General features: G+C 39.1%; 1 protein-coding gene across 9 annotated transcripts in view; it reads right to left on the bottom strand.

The window, feature by feature from the left end:
* The window catches only part of patj (PATJ crumbs cell polarity complex component), a 108,489-nt gene that overhangs the window by 8,845 nt on the left and 75,677 nt on the right, over positions 1–23,967 (bottom strand). For 5 of the 9 annotated variants that reach the window (XM_065245254.2, XM_065245271.2, XM_065245320.2 and 2 more), the window contains 15 exons: positions 22,542–22,738; positions 15,694–15,785; positions 9,416–9,488; positions 9,212–9,334; positions 8,693–8,785; positions 8,330–8,398; positions 7,069–7,189; positions 6,757–6,863; positions 5,395–5,478; positions 3,553–3,746; positions 3,244–3,391; positions 2,753–2,839; positions 2,321–2,474; positions 1,568–1,605; positions 1,354–1,476 (listed from right to left, as the gene is read on the bottom strand). In XM_065245254.2, coding sequence (XP_065101326.1) covers positions 1,354–1,476; positions 1,568–1,605; positions 2,321–2,474; positions 2,753–2,839; positions 3,244–3,391; positions 3,553–3,746; positions 5,395–5,478; positions 6,757–6,863; positions 7,069–7,189; positions 8,330–8,398; positions 8,693–8,785; positions 9,212–9,334; positions 9,416–9,488; positions 15,694–15,785; positions 22,542–22,738 — 1,703 coding nt within the window. The remainder of the gene's footprint in view (positions 1–1,353; positions 1,477–1,567; positions 1,606–2,320; positions 2,475–2,752; positions 2,840–3,243; positions 3,392–3,552; positions 3,747–5,394; positions 5,479–6,756; positions 6,864–7,068; positions 7,190–8,329; positions 8,399–8,692; positions 8,786–9,211; positions 9,335–9,415; positions 9,489–15,693; positions 15,786–22,541; positions 22,739–23,967) is intronic. The other 4 variants (XM_065245294.2, XM_073813538.1, XM_065245279.2 and 1 more) reach the window with 3 other exon arrangements.

Raw genomic sequence — 23,967 nt, 5'->3', positions numbered from 1 at the left:
TGTAAAACTGAAATGGCATACCACAGCAGCGCAACATCTGTGCATGATCATCTTAAAAGAAAACAACCTGGAGCTCTCCGACCTCAGAATGACGCGACGGCAGCGTAAGTATTTGAATTTTTACAGTAAGTTTTTATACAACAATAGAATCAATGCAGGCATATATGGTGCTTAATACAGCTGTGTTTACATCTTAGTTTAATACGAGTTGCGAGACGCCTGACAGACACGACATTGCATCGCGTCTGGGCAGTATGTTGAAACAGTAAATAAAGAGCGGGACAAGTTTAACTTTTTATATTAAGAAGTTATGAAATAATAAGTTACTGTGTTACACTGAGATAGGCATGTGCCCGCGTGCACTGAAAGCCAGCTGGCAGCGCGGAGTTCCCATAGCTTATTTTTTTGCTATGTGCGCAGATATTATAAAAGCTCGTCTCGTTAGGTATTCCTGACATGCGTTTATTTAAAGTAACAGCAGCGTAAACGCCGTTTATAAAATATTAGAAGATCATGCTAACTAAATTTGTATTTACCCGAGACTTAAGAAAAGTTAAATGTTAAAGTTGATGCTAAATGAGAATGCAGTAACGTTACTACTGATAGTAATAATATTAACAGTAATAATATAATGGTTACATTTTATAATAAGGGTTCATGAATCACAATGAACTTATTTTTACTTCAGTCTGAACTAATGCTGAGTAAATGCATGTACTAATCATAAACGAAGTGAAGAGTCATCATTAAGTACAACATGACATGTTTTTTAGTTAATGTATTAATAAACAATGATTTCATGTGAGTCATTTTGTAGTTAATGATGACTCTTCATTAGTTTATGATTAGCACTAGGGCTGGAACAATAAAGAGCAGGACATGTTTTTATATTAATAAGGAGTTATTATTCAGTTTGATTTATTTTTATTTTACTTCTTTAATATTAATATATTTTATTTGTTTAAGGTGAATAATGCCCCTTTTGCACTGTTTATGTTAGGCTGAATTAATGTTGGACTTGTTTTTATGTGATTTGTTATATTTTCCTTGGCACTGGCACTGTTTGTGTATTTGTTTAATTGAGAAAATGCTTCAATAAAATGTTGGCATTAATAGCAGATGTTACATTTATTATTTGTAAAAAAAAAATCTTTATTTAGACTATTCGAATAATCGAAAAAATAATCGATAGACTAATCGGTTGAAAAAATAGTCGAAATTTGCAGCTCTAAAAGATTCATACGTATACAAACCCAATCCCCAGCAGTGCCCTTCACACCCAAACTAAAACATGACGCTTAATTAATAACTCAGAAATTGGAAATTCAGAACAGAAAGTAAGGGAGGAAGTACTTTAAGGCGATGTGTCCTAGCAGCCACGCCATTGGCTTGGATCATAGCGATGAAGATGGGAATGTCGCCCAGCGGACTGCCCTTGCCGCCCGCTATACTGACACCGAGAGCATCTGTGGGACCCTGAATGAGAAAAATCACATCTGATGCTTTAAAAGAGAATCTCCTGAATGCTTTATATAAAGATTTTTTTTTTTTAAGTTTGCTATGTTACCCGTGTGATCTCCACTGTACGAAGGCCAGGCTCTGTCCCTGAATTGGTTAAAAACGAATATTTATATTAATGTTAGTAAAATATATTTTATATTTATTTAAGCAGTGCATAAACAAATGGAAAAACAAAACTTGAATGATTTGGTGGCGTAACACCCGAAAGCGATCCTTACTTTGACGACAAAACAAATTGTGAGATTTAAACTAAGCACTTTAACCAATAACATTTATTTAGTTATCAATTTCATGTTCTAAGCTAAAGCTCGTTTTTTAACTCTTTCCTCGCCATTGGCGAGTTTTTCAGGCAATCCGAATTTCCATTATTATCCACCAGATTGCGCTTTTACCCAACTTATAAAACCCGGAAGCAACCCTTTAGGGCAGACAGTAAGAACTCCGTGTATGTTTTGAAGATCGCTCTAAATCTGATCTCCATCAAAAGTCCTTCAGAAAAATGCAAATATCTCGGCTTTTTGCTCAAAATTTTGTATTTTTGAAGAAACCTACCCTTATTGTAGAGGTGATAAAATACAAATAAAGGTAGGATTTTTTTGTTTGATGGTCTGTTCTTTTTTATTTGATATATTATATGTTTATATATTTAAAGAAAAACATTTAGAAGGCATTAAACTTTTGTGAAAATCATAAAAATGCTGGCGCTGGCTGGCAACTTTTTTAAAAACGCTGGCGGGAAAAGAGTTAAATACAACTTCCGTACAAACCTAGTGCTACCAAAGTGTGTTTGTGATTGTACCTGTGCTTTCACTGCTGGGTTCAGTGATGGCTCGGCTATTATTATTGAGGGTTTGAAAAGGAGGCGGGGCCATTATAGGAGGTGGGGCCACAGTAGGAGGCGGCACCACAGCAGAGGGCACCGGGGTGTTGCAGTTGATGCTGACGTGACTCATCTGAAAGAAACATAAGAGGATGATGTTTAAATGAAAGCACAAAAACAAACACAAGCATACACTCGCCTACATTCTGGTTAGTGTTTTTTTAGGATGCTGACGTCGTCACAAACTTAAGGAGTATGGATGAGTAACACACACAGATGCCCAAAGACGCCCCCCGCTCGACATGCACTAGTGATGGGTTAGTGATCGGCATGCTGATCTGCTGGTTTATAAGCCGTGGGTTACAGCGTAGGGGAAGCCCGACGTGGAGGTGCTGGACCCGGGCTACAAACCTGACTTCCCTGAGAGGTGCGTCTGGAGGAGATCCAGGAAGCAGCCTTCAGTCGGCCCAGTTCCAGCTGAACTTTTCCTCTGGCGCACTGCAGGATCACAGCATACACGATCACACACACACACAGTTTGGTTCACACTCATACGCTTTTGGCAAACACACCAAAACATCCTTTCCTTTTTGAAACCTCATCATGCTGACATTTACATTCATGGATTTAGCAGATCTTTATAGTCTTTTGTACTACAAAAACAATTTTTTTTTTTTAAACAAAGGTTATTTGGATATTAAAGGCTCCTTACGCCAAAAAAGATTCTGCTACAGCACCTTTATTTTTAAGAGTCACCCTTCAGATAAACAAACAAACAGCGACATCTAGTGGCAAACTCCTAGTGCTGCAGTTTTAATTACATGTATATCTGCCCTTGAAATCCTGCTTTGGGACTTCCTGTAAGCCTGGCTTTAGGTCGGAGCGTTCGGGCCGGAGCTCACCTTGAGGATTGCTGCTACGGCCTCTTGCGACGCCTGTCTCATGTCCTCGCCATCCACAGCTATGATCTGATCACCCTGCATCAGTCTGCCATCCAGATCGGCTGCTCCGCCCTTCACCACATCTGAGATGAAGACACCTTTACCGTTTCTGGAAGAACGACAGAAACTTATATATGAGTTACTGAGAAATGCAAAAAATTTTATTGAAGTTGTAAAGTAATTTGTTAACCTACTGGGAATGGTTTTTTCCCAGAAAATCATAAAAGGAAAACAGTGGGGGGGTTCAGTTTGAAGCAGGTTTGTACTCACCTTTTACCGACAATGCTAAGGCCCAGCCCGCGTCCGGTTTTCTTCTGCAACTCCACGCGAAACACGTCAAGGTTCTCCTCGTCCCTGTATTGCGCCTCGTCCCGCAGGACCGTCAGCCGCACTTTCGATGGCGTCTGCCTCAGAGCAGCTATTGCATCTTCGTGAGCGACGCTGCGCAGATCCACACCGTTTACCTGCGGGGGCGCCAAAAAACACAGTTACATTACATACTACACAATTCAAGATTTGTGACCACAGTCAATAAGGTGTGACATAAACCAGAAACATTAATGAATTAAATATTTCATTGTAGAAACATACGTTTTAGCTTTACAAAACACTGACAAGATGTATGCAAGATGAAATAATTAATTAATGAAAATATGTGCAATATTTGTATGTCTAAATTAGCATTACACGCACAACATATGACATTTGACCCATCACGTCACCACCACTGCGACAGTGCGCAACCTTTGTTGATGCTTCTCGTAGCCTAGTTGGAGCGAGCGTTGCAGGAGTTGCATAAAAATGGACCCGTGCAGGACTCTGATGCAAGGGATTGATTTTAATGGACGATTTCCTGCAACTTTTTAACTATTTTGACTAAGGTAGCGTGCACAGCAAAGAGTTTATGCCGCTGTATGTTTTCAATTGTTTCCAATGGAAGCTCTGTGATTTTCAAAACAGCCAGCAGCTGGCGTTTTTTTTTTTTGAAAAACATTCAACCTTGGGTAAAAAAGTCACTCTCAGTCGGTTGTCCAATCACAGCGGAGGCGGGACAAATATCACAACAACCAACCAGCGCATCGTTCAACGACTGATAAACAAAGCAAAAGAATCATTGCAATTCGCTGATAAAAAGTTGGCAGTTTGCGTCCGCCTGGCATTTTCAGCCGCGGTTAAAAGCTTTGGTGTGCACACCCCCTTAGTTTTGGACACTGCTATGTAGTGTTGTTGTACTCGAGATCGGTCTTGGTCGTGAGACCACTTTTTAAATGTCTCAGTCTCGTCTCGGTCTCAGACGAAGAGGCCTCTGAATTTTATTTCAAGACCAATCGAGACCACAACTGATGGCATATCACAAAATAATTTTTTATCATGAATTATTAAATAATTATTATCATTTACGTATTTCTACAGTGCCAATTATATCATAAGTTTATCATAAGTGTTTTTATGCAGTGACTTTTCTTGGTCTTGACTTGGTCTTGTATTGGTCTCTGCCTGTCTCGGTCATGACTTGGTCTGGGTTTAGGTGGTCTTGACTACAACACTACTGCTGTGTACTTCTGACTGCACACTGTATATTGTCTGTAAATTGCAAATACACATAGGTTGAAACGCTTTATGTGATATTAGACATTTTAGATCTGTTTGCCAAATAAAGCATCCTATTCCAGGGTTTTTTTGGAGAGAAAAAGAAAAAGCAAATATTGTCAAATTCTACTGTGTAGCTAATAATTATTTATCAAATTTGTAAATCATTTGCTGTCTTTATATCACATTTTCAATATACAAAATTTAAATATATATATTTAAAATATCTCCATCGCTATAGGTTTATCATATGTGGGTACCACACACACAATAGTTAATGTAAATGCTAGCACTACTATTTATGTCCACAAGGTGGCAGTATTGTATAGGTTTTAGCACATAAAATAATTTAGCACAGATAATCTATTCCAAACAGCCCCTTAAACCAAAATGTCAAAATTTCCAGTTTGCTTTAGGCTTTCAGTGACATTACAGATGACCAGATGAGCTCAACACCCTTACACACACACACACACACACACACCCTTACACACACACACACACACACACACACACACACACCTCAAGTATTTGATCTCCTGCCCAAAGTCGTCCATCCCGTGCTGCCGCCCCCTCCTCGTATACTTCATGAATCACTATGGCATCCTAAAAAGAAGAAAGAGAGCGAGGAACAATAATAGTGTGCAAAACTTAGATTCAAATAAATCTAAATTTGCCTACTTGCGCTTAGAAAGTCTTACTGAGAAACAAGATTTCTTTTAATAATAAGAGATACTGAATTATTACACGGCTTGTTGGAATGCTTGATTCGTGACACTTGAATGTCTTATCTTAGAGGATTAGTCCATTTTCTTTAAAAAAATCTAGATAATTTACACACCACCATGTCATCCCAAATGTTGATGTCTTTCTTTGTTCAGTCGAGAAGAAATTATGTTTTTTAAGGAAAACATTCAAGGATTTTTCTCATTTTAATGGACTTTAATGGACCCCAACACTTAACAGTTTTAATGCAGTTTAAAATTTGCAGTTTCAAAGGACTCTGAACGATCCCAAACGAGGTCTTATCTAGATAATTTCTTCTCGACTGAACAAAGAAAGAGTTCAACATTTTGGATGACATGGTGGTGAGTAAATTATCTGGATTTGGACTAATCCTTTAAAATCACGGGTTTTCCTTGCGGAAGGTCTGCATTCGCTATAAAATAAGCAACCAAAAATATTTCAACTCAATATTTAATGTTCCTTAGCTTACTTATAAAGTAAATAGCCGTGTAATAACCGTGATAATAAAAATAAGCCCGTCACAGTGTGATACAAGACCATCCGATTTGCGTCTGATTTTATCTGCGATAACCTACACATTAGCCCTTACATAAAACACCCCGAACCACTGAGTGACCTAGTCAACTAAAACTGTGATGGGAGTATCGTAACATCAAAACAATTCCAGATATCACCTTTAAAATCCTTTTACTGTATAAAAACCACACAGAGAGACGTTTCTCCTCTATACACCTGCAGGGCCTAAGGGTTGCTCTTGTTGACTCATAGGAGGTCTTTGACAGATAAAGTAGCCCACAGAGCCGGAGCTGTGCAGAATTATGATGGCGAGTCGGGCCGTGTGCTGATAAAAGCCCGAGGCTCTGTTCGTCTGTTCAGCCAGGCAAAGACAGCGAGGGCAGACAAAAAGCTCCCGCTGCGACCCGCCTGCTCTAATACGGCCCTGGGCATGAAGCCCACCGGAGACACAACACGATACAGCCAAACACTCTTTTGATACCGAAATAGACCGTCATGGGGTTGAAACAGCTATATGATCTACACATGCATGTCATATCAAGAAGTTATACGTGTTTTAATTGTATACATCATCAGTACAGTCCATGTATTGAATTGAATGTTGTATGTTTGGTATCGTACCAGTTGAGTATCTTTTCCTCCGACTATACTGAGACCCAGTCCAGATCGGCCTTTGGAGATCTCAATAACAGTCTCTTGTCCTGGCACTATGGGGCATGTAGCAGGGTCTGAAATTAGAGAGATAAAGATGATGCAACTATTTTGTATGACATGTTTTTTTAAAAGTGCAGCATTGTGTGCACTGTTTTGTTTCATTTTGAGTGAGATTAAACATGCATATGGGTGTCAGAAATAGCAGAGCTACCCCCCCCCCAAAAAAGTCTGAATAAAAGTAGAAAGGTGCGATGAATGCAAAAACAAAAGGTGCTGGACCTTTGCAGCAGTACTCAAAGTCTGCGGGATCGGCCGGCACGGATGATCCTGAGGTCGTGACCTCCAGAGAACCTGTTGGGGGATTGGTGGTACTTCTCTGGCTTTTTGGAAGACTGGTGATCTAAGGACAATCCAGAGAACCAAATGTGAGACAGAAAAAGAGACACAGGATTTCAAAGTATGTACGAGATTTTTCTAGTGTCTAGTTATCTAAGTGTAAATTCTATAATGTAGGTACTGTAAAGAAAAGTAATTGCTGCGGTTAAAGGGAAACACCACCATTTTTTCAATATTTTATTGTTTTTACCTCAACTTAGATGAATTAATACATACCTATCTTTTTTCAATGCACGCACTTAATCTTTGTACAGTGCGTCGTGAATGTGTTAGCATTTAGCCTAGCCCCATTCATTCCTTAGGATCCAAACAGGGATGAATTTAGAAGCCACCAAACACTTCCATGTTTTCACTGTTACATGAGTAGTTACACGAGTAAGTATGGTGGCACAAAATAAAACGTGGTGGTTTTTTAAGCGGATAAAAAAAAATGAGAACTATATTGTATGGCGGAAGAGCACTTAGTTTGCAGAACTTCGACCTCGGGCGCAGTAATATTGACGAAGTTTGAGCGAGAGGGGGAGTAGTCAGGAGTGATGATGGTACTGCGCGCCGAGGTCAAAGGAAAACTTGGAAGTGTTTGGTGTCTTCCAAATTCATCCCTGTTTGGATCCTAAAGAATGAATGGGGCTAGGCTAAATGCTAACACATTCACGACACGCTGTACAAAAATTAAGTGCACGCATTGAAAAAAGTTAGGTATGTATTCATTAGTCTAAGTTGAGGTAAGAACATAGTAAAATATTGAAAAACTGTGGTGTTTTCCTTTAAAGGGAACATATTATATAGTGGGCAGTGCTCCGACATGTGGTGCTTTCGCACTTTCGGTGACCCGAGCTCGATTCCCGGCTTGTGGTCTGTTTTGATTCTCTTGTTAATGTGATGTCACACTGATAAAGCCCCGCCTATAGCCACTGACTAACTGGTTGAATGACACGAGTAAACTCAAAATGTTCAAGCGGCAAACTAGACGCGAATTGAGGCAGAAGACTTGACTGCTATCGGGCGCAAATCGTGGGTTTGGAAATATTTTGTATTTGGAAAATGAATTGAACAAACAGTTTGGCGGAAAATCTTTGCCAGCACCAGCTGATACCCTAAAGATTTTCAAAATATGTGATTTTGAACGCATAGCTTCACACACCTGTTCAACATGAGGTCTTGGTGATGGTTCACTTATGGACTCCAACACTTTCTCTGTAGACTTGGGCTTCTAAAAAGATTAATAGACTTTAATTACTTGCATCAATCAGCGTTAACGGTCGACATCCAGCATTTTATGGAGCAATTATAAAACCAATGTCATCTTTTGATTCATAGGAGAAAAATTAAGGCTGGCCAAGTTATTTAAAACTGTAGTATGCTGCACGGTTGTCACATTTCTGTGTGTACATTTGTATGCTGTTCACTGCATGCTTCCCTTCCAACCTATAATGCAATTAGTATGGAAAGTATGCATCCTTAATGCATACAGTGTACAAATAATACATTCGTAAGTGTTCCTCACATTTAAGACCGACTCTCCTTCTTTGAGGTTCATCTGCGTCTGATCTCTGGGTGCAGTGCTTGTGGTTGAAACCATGCTGGGTTGCTCCTGAATCAGAAGAAAAACAAACAGGTAAAGCACGAGCCCTACATACTCCCCTCAGAGTCTCAACTAGGTCAAAACCAAGCTATCTGCCTCCATCTAGGACAGAGTTGTGCTACAGGCTTTGGATGATGATACTGAGCTGAGGCACCCTGAAGGGAGTTTGAGGCTTCCACTGTTTGTTTACTGAAACGAAATCCACATTTAGGTCAGGAATGGATGGTGTGAACTCAGAATGACAATAAGCTTATAATTGTTTGTCGCATTTTCCATTGAATGCAAATGGCTGAGCTTCAGTGTCTTTGTGGATTCTAACCTGCAGCTTTCCGATTACCAGCTTGAGTTACAGAGACTTAGGGATGCGTCTAAATGGTAGAAAGTGAAAGAAACGCACTGAAAGGCCAGTGGTGTTGTTTCAGGTGATTGCCGAGGACTCACTTTGATTTGTGTGGGTTCAGGCGGGCTTCTGCTTACAGGAAGACTCTCGGGTAGATGAGGAGGGGGTTTCTCTACTGAAGGTGGAAGTGATGATGTATTGTGATGCGTCTGAAACATCAAGACCTGCAATCAGTTTCATCAAATGCTTCTTATTCTCAAACACATCTCACGGATGAAGCACAAAGCACGTGTGATGTACCGTACCTCAGCGGGGTACAGAGAGGAGGGCTGGGAGAGGAAGGGAGGGACGGCCATTTGATTGATGGCATCTTCATTCCTATTGAGGGAAAAACATTACGAGTTAAAGCTTTAGTTTAGACCATGTAGAAAATACAGATAATCATTTATTAATTATTAATAAATAATCATTTTATTAATTTATAAAAATATGTCTGTCTGTCTGTCTATCCATCCATCCATCCATCTATCCATCCATCCATCTATCTATCTATGCATCAATCCATCAGTCTATCCATCTGTCTGTCCATTCATCCATCTTTCTCTTTCTGTCTGTATGTCTGTCTATCCATTTGTCTGTCTGTCCGTCCGTCCATCCATCCATCCACCAGTCTGTCCATCCATCCATTTATCCATCTTTCTCTTTCTGTCTGTCTGTCTATCCATTTGTCTGTCTTTCTGTCTGTCTATTCATCCATACATCTATCCCTCCCTCATCTGTCCATCCGTCTGTCTGTCTATTCATCCATACGTCCCTCCCTCCCTCCACCCACCCATCAATCCATCCATCCATCCATCCATCCATCCATCCATCCATCCATCCATTTATCCATCTTTCTCTTTCTGTCTGTCTGTCTGTCTATCCATTTGTCTGTCTTTCTGTCTGTCTATTCATCCATACATCTATCCCTCCCTCATCTGTCCATCCGTCTGTCTGTCTATTCATCCATACGTCTATCCCTCCCTCCCTCCCTCACTCCACCCACCCATCTATCCATCCATCCATCCATCCATCCATCCATCCATCCATCCATCTATCCATCTATCCCTCTGTCTGTCTGTCTTTCCATCTGTGTATTTATCCATCCGCCTGTCTATCTATCTTATCTGTCCCTCTTTCTGTCTATATATGCCTCTGTCTGTCTGTCTATTTATCCACCCACCCATCCATCATGTGTCTGTCTATCTGTCTGTCTGTCTATATATCCATTTTTCGGTTTGTCTGTCTATCCATTTGTCTTTCTTTCTATTCATCCATAAAAACAAACGTCTATCCCTCCCTCCGTCCATCCATTCATCCTTCTCTGTCTGTCTGTCTGTCTATCTATCTCTCAGTCTGTCTGTCTATCCAGCTGTGTATTTATCCATCCGCCTGTCTATCTATCTGTCCCTCTGTCTGTCTATTTATCCACCCACCCATCCATCATGTGTCTGTCTGTCTGTCTGTCTGTATATCTATCCGTCTATCTGTCTGTCTGTATATCTATCCATTTTTCTGTCTGTCTGTCTATCCATTTGTCTTTCTGTCTATTCATTCATAAAAAACAAACGTCTATCCCTCCCTCCCTCCGACGGTCCGTTCATCCATCCATCCTTCTTTTTCTGTCTGTTTTTCTATCTATCTCTCGGTCTGTCTGTCTATCCATCTGTGTATTTATCCATCCGCCTGTCTATCTTATCTGTCCCTCTGTCTGTCTATATATGCCTCTGTCTGTCTGTCTGTCTGTCTGTCTGTCTATTTATCCACCCACCCAGTCATCATGTGTCTGTCTATCTATCTGTCTGTCTGTCTGTATATCTATCCATTGTTCTGTCTGTCTGTCTATCCATTTGTCTTTCTGTCTATTCATCCATAAAAAACAAATGTCTATCCCTCCCTCCATCCGTCCATTCATCCACCCATCCTTCTCTCTCTGTCTGTCTATCTATCCCTGTCTGTCTGTCTATCTTTCCATCTGTGTATTTATCCATCCGCCTGTCTATCTTAGCTGTCCCTCTGTCTGTCTGTCTATTTATCCACCCACCCAGTCATAATGTGTCTGTCTATCTATCTGTCTGTCTGTCTGTATATCTATCCATTTTTCTGTCTGTCTGTCTATCCATTTGTCTTTCTGTCTATTCATTTATAAAAAAACAAATGTCTATCCCTCCTCCCTCCGTCGGTCCGTTCATCCATCCATCCTTCTTTGTCTGTCTGTATATCTATCCATTTTTCTGTCTGTCTGTCTATCCATTTGTCTTTCTGTCTATTCATTCATAAAAAACAAATGTCTATCCCTCCCTCCCTCCGTCGGTCCGTTCATCCATCCATCCTTCTTTGTCTGTCTGTTTGTCTATCTATCTCTCGGTCTGTTTGTCTAACCATCTGTGTATTTATCCATCCGCCTGTCTATCTATCTATTCCTCTGTCTATACATTTTTCTGTCTGTCTGTCTATCCATTTGTCTTTCTGTCTCTTCATTTATAAAAACCATACGTCTATCCTTCCCACCCACCCACCCTCCGTCCGTCCGTCCGTCCGTCCGTCCATCCATCCATCCATCCATCCATCCATCCATCCATCCATCCATCCATCCATCATCCATCCTTCTCTGTCTGTCTGTCTATCTCCTGGTCTGTCTGTCTATCTATCCATTTGTCTGTCTATGCATCCATCCATCTATCAGTCTATCCGTCTATCTGTCTTTCTATCTCTCTGTCTATCCATCTGTGTATTTATCCACCCGCCTGTCTGTCTATCTATCTATCTGTCTATTTATGCCTCCGTCTTTTTGTCTGTCTGTCTATCCATTTTTCTGTCTGTCTGTCTGTCTATCTATCCATTTGTCTTTCTGTCTATTCATTCATAAAAACCATACGTCTATCCCTCCCACCCTCTGTCTTTCCGGCCTTCTGTCTGTCCATCCATCCTTCTCTGTCTGTCTGTCTATCACTCTGTCTATCTATGCATCCATCAGTCTATCCGTCTGTCTGTCTATCCATCTCTCTGTCTATCCATCTGTGTATTTATCCATCCGCCTGTCTGTCTGTCTGTCTATCTATCTATCTATCTGTCTGTCTATTTATGCCTATTTATGTCTTTTTGTCTGTCTGTCTATCCATTTTTCTGTCTGTCTATCTATCTATCTATCTATCTATCTATCTATCTATCTATCTCTCGGTCTGTCTGTCTGTCTGTCTGTCTATCTATCCATTTGTCTGTCTGTCTTCTATCCATCTATGCATTTATTCATCCGCCTGTCTATCTATCTATCAATCCCTCTGTCTATCTGTCTATCCATACATCTATCTATTCATCCATCCATCAGTCTATCTGTCTGTCTGTAGGTCTATCTGTATATCCCTTTGTCTGTCTGTCTATTCATCCATTCAACCATACGTCTATACCTCCCTCCCTCCCTATCCATCTGTCTGTCTATCTATCCCTTCATCTATCCATCTATCCCTCTGTCTGCCTGCCTGCCTGTCAATTTTTATCTATACATCTATCTGTCATCTATTCATCAGTCTATCATCATTCCATCAGTCTATCCATCCATCAATCCATTTAGTCATCCATATATCAATCTATCCGTCAATCTGTCATCTATCCATCTATCGATCTATCCATCCGTTCATCAGTCTATCCATCCATCCATCCATCAATCTATCAATCTATCCAAAAACTTCTCTTCTTTGCTATATTTTCATATAAGTGTAGTGAAAACTGTTTGTGAGGCTTTGTGTGTTAACTTAAAAAATAAAAAACACTATGATACAATCTTGTCTCTAACAAAGCCGAGTGATCCTGGAGGTCGACGGCCTTTCTTAAGGGGGACTATTTCGGAAACAGACACGTGTCAAGTTAATTGGATTGAAGGGGCTTGAAAAGAGCAATAGGAAAACATGTCCTGGGTAAAGACACTGTGACAATCCTTTGTGAAGTCTGAAGGGCACATGTAAATATGTTACTAAATAAAGAGTGCGTTGTTGTTATGCAGCGGGCGTATCTATAAAACAGCTGGAAACTAAAAAATTTAAGGTTTTCTTTTACAGCAGTAGACAAGAGAGCAGACTGCCAGAATTCCAGCTTCTCTTGGCTAACCAGGAAAAACAACCAATTCAGCCCTGTCGACAATGCCAATTTTGTTTTCTACCTTCCCACTTTTCACGTTCCAACACGGCTTGATTCAGACGGTCTTCTCCACTCGGTCCATAAGGAATGATGGGGCAGAATTAGGATACGAGATCTTGGGTTTCCGTTCACCTTGGCGTTATTGTCTTTGCACCCCAAGTGACCATTTTCCAATTAACGGTAATGCCTTTAGTCAAGGTAAGGTCACAGATGACAATAAGAATTTATGAAACAATCAATCCTTACCATAATTCCAATAACCTCTCCGAATGAGGCCACAGGAATGAAATACCATACACAACAAGGGTCACTGAAAGCCAGTCATTATTTGTTTCACCTCCCAAATCGCTCCTTATCCCCATGTTGGACGACGCAAGATACAATGACACGGTGACATTTTGCTATTCACAGCACAGGTAGACACATTTTCTTCCTAACCACTGCCCGCTTATGTAACCATAGCGATGCATCCTAGGGCCCTTTTCTCCACGACTTTCCATCATCTATTGACAAACGACCTTTGACACGACACAAATCATTTACAAGAGTCGCTCCAGTCCAAAAAAAAATGGCATATCCTGAAATCTATCAAAGCCGAGTCTATTAATATCTAATAGCACGTCGACATGTTTCCACAGTCGTAAACCGTTCCACGATTTTTGGTAATTAGCTGTAGATGGAGGCGAGATGCGGGCATCTTTACACAGCTGTTATCAGAAAAACCTGTCATTTACACAAAATTACAAAGGTTAAGCTGACAAATACTCAAAAAGACGCAGATAATTTTGATAAAACCTATGCTGATAAGAGTCTTTTATCTAATGTAGCGAAATAAAGTTTAACATTAAATATTTCCATTATTTCCAAGTTCAAGTCTACACAGAATTACATTAAATCTTGGAGGTCAAAATAACTGGTATCATTTACATTTATGCATTTGGCAGATGCTTTTATCCAAAGCGAATTATAGTCCATTACAAGGTATATATTTTTTATCAGCAATTGCGTTCCCTGGGTTCAAACACATGACCTTTTGTGCTGCTAGCGCAATGCTTAAACAATGTGACATATAAAACATCAGGGTAGACTGACATCTTGAATTTATTTAATGCAGTTCTGCATTCTTCCCGGATGCTTTAATCCGCTTGTGCTTGTGTTCGCTTCAGATGTGAAAGTTTAATGAAACTACTGGAACGGATTCAGACCGCCTAAACCTCACAAAGACTTCACCGGCATGCTTTATAATCCTAATTATCCATGGTGCCTTGGGATTTTACTTGATCAAGAGGTTTGGTAATTTAATGACGGAAATGTCGCAATCTATTTGTCAATTTCGGACAGCTTTGTGCGTAAGTTCCTACATATAAATAGTTTAAAATTCAAGATACTGGCAATGAAGCACAAAGTTTTGAGTTTATCAAAAAATTTCACTTTAAATTAAAGTGTGCTGCGTATTTCATATTTCAGATTGCAAAGCATCTCTGCACTGCAAAAGATGACTTTCTTACCCAGTATTTTTGTCTTGTTTTCAGTAAAAATATCTAAATTGTTAAAGTAAGATGTATTTTCTTGATTAGCAAAATGACCTAGGAAAATAAGTCTAGTTTTTAGACAAAAAAAACACAATTTAAGCAAAATTGTGCTTAAAACAAGTAAAACAAATATCTGCCAATGGAAGTGTTTATGAAAAACGAAACACATTTCAAGAAAAATTTTCTTATTCCATTGGCAGATTTTTTGCTATATTTTTTGCATTAATTAACATAAAGTTGATATTTATGTCTAAAAAATTTGAATTCTTTTCCGACACTGCAAAAAATAATTTTCAAGAATAAAATGTCTTAGTACTTTTGTCTTGTTTTCAGTAAAAATTGAAGCAGCAATTAAATTAAGATGCTTTTTCTTGATGAGCAAAACGACCCAAGAATATAAGTCTAGTTTTTAGACCAAAAATATCAAATTTAAGTGAATTTGTGCATCAAACAAGCAAAAAAAATCTGCAAATGGGGAAAGCAAAAAAATCTTGAACATTTTTCTTAAACACTAAATTAAAAAAACATTTGCTTACCCCATTGGCAGATTTTTTTTCTTGAAAATAATTTTTTGCGGTGTAGGTCATTTTGCTAATCAAGAAAACACATCTTAATTGAATAATTTTTTGATATTTTTTACGGAAAACAAGACAAAAATGCTAAGTAAGAAAGTCATTTTTTGCAGCGTGTCTGTAATGCACAATATATTGCATCATGATTAATGCAATACCAATTCTTTCAAACTTCACCTTTGTATTTCAATAAGAAATTTTATAAGATTTCATAAAGCTGAAATGACATTCATGTTAATAAATGAACAGATGGCAGTCTGTGGGGTGGCAGGCTAATCTCATGGGTTCGCCTGTGAGGTTTCTTACCTGACCAGCACGAGTTTGACCTTTGACGGTGCGCTTTTTATTATGGCCGACGCGTTCTGGTGGCTTCTGCCGTACAGCACCTGGTTGTTTATCTGGGTGGCACAAAAAGAAAAGCTGTTAGGACAAAAAAATCTTAGTTATAAGTAAAATGTTATTAAAGGGATAGTTCACTGAAAAATCATAATTTTCTCAGCCTCAACTCGATCTTCGATTAATTGTCGATAAGAATTAATTCGATAAAACTTAACGATTGTCGCAAAAGCAAGTGCGTGTGCGCAGCACCTGCGCAAAGCACAGACAGCCGGTGAAAACAAGCAGACAGAAGTTCAACTATGATCACAATGATGCTCGATGCCAAACACACACCTGGGCTTTTTAACCTCACGTGAGACGAGGCTGGCTGCTAACGCAACGAAATGGCATCCGCAGTGGATCAGATAGGGTCCGATACAGAAAATGCAAATACGTTTAGGATACTGAAAGCAAAGACCCTCTTCAGGGAAGCCTGCAAGATTAGCATAGCAACGCTGCTATACACAGGAAAGGAGACCAGAAGCCGTTTTTAATGAACAGATAAAAATTTAATCTTAAAATCTGTCAAGAAACTAAAATGTAAACTGTAAACGACTGTCGTTACACTCTGAACGCCCGCAAAATATATCAATGATCATCATTATGGACTGGCTGAGGTGCTACACGCTAAACCCTGTTGCGGGTTTTCTAATGGAAGGTTGAAGTCTTCATAATATAAGCATCTTTGCTGAAAGTACGCCGCAGGTCTAGCCGAGGTGACAACGAGACAAGTGCCGTTCGTGTGCTTCTTGGACAGTCTATAATTACAACAAATGGTGTTTCAATGACTCGGAAAGTGAGGTGAACAACTAGTAACATGACACTTGATGATAATGAAACTTTTATTTTTCATCTTTCAACCTTTTTCTTTTTCATCTTGGTGAGGACTCCTCGCTAACCTTGACTTTCAGTTATTGGTTTCCTCCTAAATCTTTCTGTCAAAACAACAACGACTGTCTTATTTCACAGATATTGTTTGTCTGGAGCCATTCAGAGTCATAGTTAACAAAGCAAAAATCTCAATTATTCTCCATTGGAGCCAAATCACTTCTATTATTTAAGACATATCATGAAAATCTGACTTTTTCCATGTTTAAGTGCTATTATTGTGTCCACCATCAACCTAGAAAATGTGTAAAAGATCAACCCTATAACTTAGTTTTGGTAAACCATTCTCTGCAAGCATGTGAAAAAACAGCTCATTGAAATTTGGTTCCCCTTGTGATGTCAGAAGGGGATAATACCGCCCCTTAAACTGCACTATCCAAACACAGCACTGCTATTTAGTTCAGAGATCAACTCATTTGCATTTTAAAGGACACCCAAAAACGCCACATTTATGCTCACACCCACAAAGTGGCAATTTTAACATGTTATAATAAATGATCTATATGGTATTCTGAGCTAAAACTTCACATATGCACTCTGGAGATACCAAAGATTTATTTGACATCTTAAAAACGTCTTGTGAAATGTCCCCTTTAAAGCTTAAATGATGCTAAGGTATTGGACAGAAGATATAAACCACTCGCTTGTCTTGGTATATTTTTTTTTAGCTACATGGACACTTCTTGTATGTCACTTATCTCTGACATTAAAATTATTACGCTTCTTTTTCTTTCTTATTCTCTTATATTACTATTTTATTGTATAGCCTATGATATAATATTCTCTGCATTGTGTATCATTATTAGATCCAGTATTTACTTTAAAGTAAGTCTATAAAAAATATCTGATATTTGAATTTCAAACACAACACAATGCAATATTAAAGTCGATTGCCAAGAATGATTGCCCATAACCAAGTTATTACAAAAAAGGGGCATTTCTAAAACAAAACATGCTACTTGATGTATGAAATGTGCGACAGTGCTGAACGTGTTGCATTCAAATTTGTTTTGCAATGCATTATGGGTTATTCAAAAGAAACCCCAAGCGAGCTTTGTAAGAAACAGCGATAAGCAAGAGACAGAACAAGATAATACATTTCCGAGCAGGTGGCTTCATTTGAAATTCATCTGGCTGTTTGAGGTAAAATGGCATACAGGAGCGTTGTTTGTTTACACGTTTTCATTTAATCATTTAGCAGATGCTTTAATATTACAAAGCGAATTACAAATGCAAAACATCAAGTGATTTATCCTACAAGCCAACAGGTTTCAAACGTAACATAGAAGCTCAAGCAAATCTTTAAACAAGTTTATATTAAAGCAATAAGCCCCAAGAAGCAGTGGGTTGCCAGTGCATTTTATAACAGCTAAGGGTCGTTCTTAGGCACAAGAACTTGGCTGTTATAAAATGCACTGTAACCCCACTGCTTTGCGGGGGTTATTGCGTTTATAAAACAGTTATTTCATATGCATAACCTTAGCGGGATTTTATAAAATAAAACACAAATAAATTGTAATTATATTAGTACAAATATTACTCTTCTGCCAAACAAAGTAGTTCCTCAGAATCAAGTGTGACTGAAACAGAGCGCAGTTCCCAACCAACACAGACGCAGCAAAGACACAATGAAACTATGATTTAAGACTGTGGTGTTTATTTTATAAACTAACATTCATCTAATTCATACATTAACATTTATATCGTGCAACTGTTGAAGTGATGATCAAATGTGCTTGGAGGCATGCTGAACTCTTTCCCCGTCAGCGTTTTTTTTTTTTTTTAAGGTGCCACCCAGTTTTAGTTTAACTTGAGTTAGAAACTCCCCATAGAACGTTTTCACTTTATCGACGAGATGACTCAACAATATTTATTGTCATTTATCTGGATATCGCCATTAATTGTGCAATTGTAGAAAAATGTAAAATATAATTAAAGACTGTGGTGTTTATTTTCATAAATCAGTACGCAGCAACAGTGGCGCAGTGATACTTATGTAATGCGGTCTGAACTGTGGGGTTACCGGGGTATTTTATCATGGCTTAGAACGCGTTTCAACCAATCAGAATCAAGAACCAGAACTGCCCGTTTTATAATAATATTTTTTTGATTATGGTTCTAGTTAGTTATAATTAGAGGTATATGAAAACCCGAGGTCTGACTCCACACCCGGGCAGGTTCGGGTCTAAAAGTGTTATATGGGCCTCGGACACGGGTCAGGTATAATATTAGTGGCCTTGGGACTAAAGTATTTTAAAATGAATCTGTTTTTGCCAAACAGACCCAAGTCGACCCAAACTATCTCATGTGTGTGGATCGAGTCCTTTTCAACCTTTTATCAGTTTTGCGACATCGTTTGGCTGGTTGGTAGGTTAATTTTCAATTAGACAGAACTGTCAATCAATTTTGAATGCACATTTTACCTTAGTGTCATCGTCAGGTAACAAATGAAACAAATGGAGCAGCGAACCAAATTGGTTGCGAGGCCACCAGGGTTTCTTTCTGACTGGTGGGTGCAGGGCTGCATACTTGATTTTTAATGATGTATTGTATACAATCCGTTCCCCCTTTTAAAATGTGCTGTTCGTTTTTTAGGACACCGCATAATTAGCATAAAATAAAAACAACACAAGTCCATTTGAAGATGCAACCTTGTTATGAAACCAAATGTGTGTGTGATAGAAAGAGAGAGAGCGCAGAGTAAACAGCACAGCCACAGAACTAAATGAGATTGACATTGATGGAAGCGACTCATCTCTCCGCTGGATTACACTGAGCTCAACAGGAGAAGGCTATTACCCAGAGATAGAAAAGAAAATGAACAGAAAGAGAGAAAATGGAGTGGTCTTGAACATTGACCCGTAGGGAATTTGCAAAGAAACCTCAACCCTTGGGTTTGTCAAATATCTACTATGTGACGTCTTCTACAAGGTCATCTTATGCCAGATAAAGGTGCACTGTGTAACTTTTAGAAGGATCTTTTGACAGAAATGCAATATAATATACATAACTATATTATCAGTGGTGTATAGAGACCGAACAAAATGAAATACATATTTTATTACCTTAGAATAAGGCGTTTTTATCTACATACAACCACCGTACCCTTGCATGGAAGTTTGGGATGCTCCGATCAGCCGATACCAATTACCGATTTGTTGTCTTTGTGATTGGCCGATATCAATGCCGATGACCGTAACGTTAACATTTTTCTAGATAAATAATACCACAGATGTTGCCTTTGTTACATTACTTGCAGTAATACGGTATATTATTGTTTTAATAGATAATCAAATAAATAAATAAGCACAAACAAATATTTCTTCTGCAAAGAGAAATTTAATATGCCTTTAAAAAAGCTTGTATCTGTTAAAACTGCTTTAAAAAAAAACTTCACAGTCTTTACTCTATGAATTAAATATACATGCATTAGTATAAACTACAACAGTTCTTCAGTAAAGAGCAGAGAGTGATTTTATTAAGACATTAATTAGGTTACTGTAGCTTTAAGACGTGACAGAGATCGCTCTGTTCACGTGCACTGATGACCGGCTGCTGTGTGCACGTGTCGAGTGTACACGGACAACAGCAGCTGTGAGAAAAACTAAAGTGTAAACTTTCAAAACTTTAAAACGTATGCAAATTATGTACATTCGACATGAGGATGCGATTGTCCGCTATAGATCTGCGTTATATATGCTAGGGATGTGAAGACACAAGACGTGTCGCGCTGTTGACCGGAGCGCGTCGTCATAGAAAATACACATATCTCTATAAAGGCAAAGTGAGAAATCCAAATCTGCATGTCACACATGAGCAACGGGTTATGTTATAAAAATGCTTGCACTGCGTAAAAATTGTTTCTAATTGCAGCCGCATTCAGGAGCCCTATGATGACAAAAGTAAACAGAAAGATCGGTTCATGAGGTCGGCAAATTTAGGGAGCACCGATCAAGTAGGGTGACCATACGTGCCATTCTTCCCAGACGCGTTCTGGACAGGATTTCGGTTCGTCTTCCGGAAGTCGTATTTGTCATCCGCATACGTCATAGAGAATTATTATTATTATTACAGAAAAGGAAGTTACATTTTAAGGTAAGAATGAAACTACGATTGTATGTCTTAAGTTTTTAACTGAATGGCGTATGCGGTCAACAAATAAAGCTTTGTTTATACTCGCGCTTTGGTCCGCAATGCAAGCCTCCGGGTATCGCGCGCGCGTCTCACCAAACGGACGAGGCGTTTATATTTTTTAAACCATCAGGGGGCGATGTGAGCAATCAAATTAAAAAACAAACACAAAGAAGAGAATAGAAGAAGTCGTCCGCTGGAACCCTGGTGCTTTTAAAATCTTTTAAATATGTCTTTATTAAACATTATCATTTCATTAACGTTTTTACTAAACAAACAGTAAAGACATCTTAAGCTTTGTATTTTATTCCTCGTCCAGTGGTTCATTCAATACAAATATAAGCCAAACATTCTGAATCATGTAAAAGAATTTGTGTTTTAGACTGCAAAGTTTCCATACTTTACTTCCGGAGTGTCGGATAAATATATACATTGTTTTGCTTGGATCGATCAAAGAGATACGTCACAGGCTTGCCTGCTCGGACAGAATCGCCTCGATTTCGATTTCCTTTTTGGAAGTGGAGCCGCGTGCAGTTACAAAAAATGCAGTGCACACCTCTAAGCGAAATGGGGTCTCGCGCACCCAACGCGCACGACCGCCCACTCCGCGTTGACGTAATTTTTGCAGCGCGCACCAACGTGCCCGTGCGGACGCGGCGAGTATAAACATTACTTACGACTGGCCAGGACGTGTCCGGGAAAAATGGCACGTATGGTCACCCTAGATCAAGTCATTTAATGCCGTTGTTGGCCGTTACCGATCTGGGGCCGATTGATCGGAGCATCCCTAATGGAAGTTGCCGTCATGTATCTACAGTAGCCCTAAACGTCTCTACAGAGCGAGTTTTGTAAATATGTAGTCTCAGACAATGACGTGTTTGTCCTGTGGCGGTTAATCGTAGCGTCTCTATGTGTTTCGAAAGGGAGGGGTGAGCTGGACTGAGCCTTTGGTTGCAATTAACAATTTAATAAAACAAAAAACGCTACATAGTACACATTTAAATGGATAGATAACCCAAAAGGTGTGTGTTACCTTCACTTTTGTTTACTTTTTAAGAATAATACATTTCGAATGAAATTACAGTGGGTGTAATAAAATGTATAGCTAATACAAAGGCTGCCGTCTACTTTTTACTCTGCATTCGCGGACAACTCACTCTTTAGAGTTTATTCTTCACAAAAAATTAATAAAACAACGGCAAAACAGTCTGAAATACTGTCGACTGTGAATCAGAATGAATTATTTGTTTATTTTATTACACACCCTGAATATCTAAAGTGATTTCTAACTTTAGAAAGGTTTTGATTTTTTTCATGAATAAAATGTCCGCTACCAACTTTTGGCCATGATTAAATGACGTTGTAAATAACATTGAGTTTCTTGCACAAACGTTCGCTTGACTTCAGAAAACCTTAATATATCATCAGAACAAACGGGTATTAATTTTGTGTTGACTGTATCTGCTGTTGACTGTTAAATGGATGGCACCTGCAAACTTGCATTTCTGCAAAAAAAGCCACTAACGTCTTGGATGGAGTAAAAAATCAATGGTTCTCAAACTTTTTGGCTTGCATCCCTTCACGCCCCCTTCCCCCAAAAGTAAATTCATTACATAAATGATCTCAATCTTAGAATTTTTATTAAATGAAACATTAAAGGGGAAACCCAGTTTAGGAATCACTGGAGTCAATTAACAGCAAATGATCATTTTTGGCCAATCTTCATAAACTGTGCCGTTCATGCATGTGTGTTTTACCTCCAATAGCTCGTCGCCCACTCTGATGCACCCCTCGCGTCCAGCCGGACCCCCGGGGGTGATCCCCACCACGAAAATGCTCATGCAGGACCGGTCCCTGTTTCCGGCCAGGCTAAGCCCCAAGCCATTGCGATCTTTTTCCAGTTCCACGATTAGCAGCTCACCTGGCAGGTCCGCGTACCTCTGCCTGATCACCTCTAAATACAAACACAGAGAGAGAGACCTCGTGTGTCAATACACCAAAAATAAGACTCAAAAACAATTACATTCTTAGAGGACAAGTGCAAAGGTTTTGGGTACATGAGCGCCTTTATGTGAGCCGAGCACAGTAAACAGTACAGTTGTGGACAGCATTTGAGCTGTCAAAAGTTTATCCAAAAAAATTATGATGTGATTTCCCCCCCACTTACAAATATATTTTTTTATCAATAAAACATAGTATTTTTGTGATTTTTTTGAAAATATAGGATAAAAGGAGAACTATGCAGATATTATTTCCCAGGCAGTTTTTTTTGCTCATATTTATCAATATTTTCATTGAAAAGTAATCTGTAAAGCCGCGTCCGGGGAGCCAACTAAATATTGGCCCATTTCTCATTTCCTGAACGACTGTTTACTCTTACTCTTGGCAAGCCGTTGTAATTATGCATTATTTGCATCATCGCATTCACGACACTGCGGTCGTATGCTTTTTTATTTAAGGCTCGTCTAAACCTATTTACACCTGCCATATTTAAATTTATGGTTTCCTCTCTATTGCAATAATGCATGGAGTCAACCGCGGGGATCATTTCGTACACAGACATGAAAGATAACCCGCTTTGGATCAAAAAGTGGAGTCAAAACGAACGGTACGAGGTATGTGTGGACTTAATAAAATGTTGAATTTAGCCACAAGCTTTTTTAGCTGCAGTTTATTAAACCGCACAAAAACTGCCCCGCTGTCATCCATCAAACCAGGCCTCTTCCCGTGGCATTTTATGCAAAATACTTTTATTTAAATGGACAGATGACTTTATCCCTCTCGCTTTCTCTGAAAGTCTCTATTATATGGCTGCTATTGAAATGGTGGATAAGCAGACACTTCAAGGGAGAGCGATGTCTTGACTCTTGAGCACCAGGAACATTTCATCATCTTCCCAGCCAGCTGCTTCAAAACCTCAAAAGACTTCAAGTGTTTTTTTGAGGGTTCTTCTTAACGCCCATCCCCAAAAAGACCTGTGGGATGTTTTTAAGCTATCAAAGGTGCCTGATGGTGAAAGTCTTTTAAAGTAAAGGAACAAACTGAAAAAACCTGGCAGGCATTTTGTAAACTACAATGGATCACATGATTTCATTGTGGAGAATCCATTAGGGAATACGCTGCAATTTGGCGTTAAAGAAACCCAGCCAATTTGCGAACCTAAACTTACTGTTGACATTGACA

This window comes from Paramisgurnus dabryanus, chromosome 24 (assembly GCF_030506205.2).
Source record: "Paramisgurnus dabryanus chromosome 24, PD_genome_1.1, whole genome shotgun sequence".
Taxonomy (NCBI): Eukaryota; Metazoa; Chordata; class Actinopteri; order Cypriniformes; family Cobitidae; genus Paramisgurnus; species Paramisgurnus dabryanus.
This window is presented reverse-complemented; position numbering and strand designations above follow the sequence as displayed.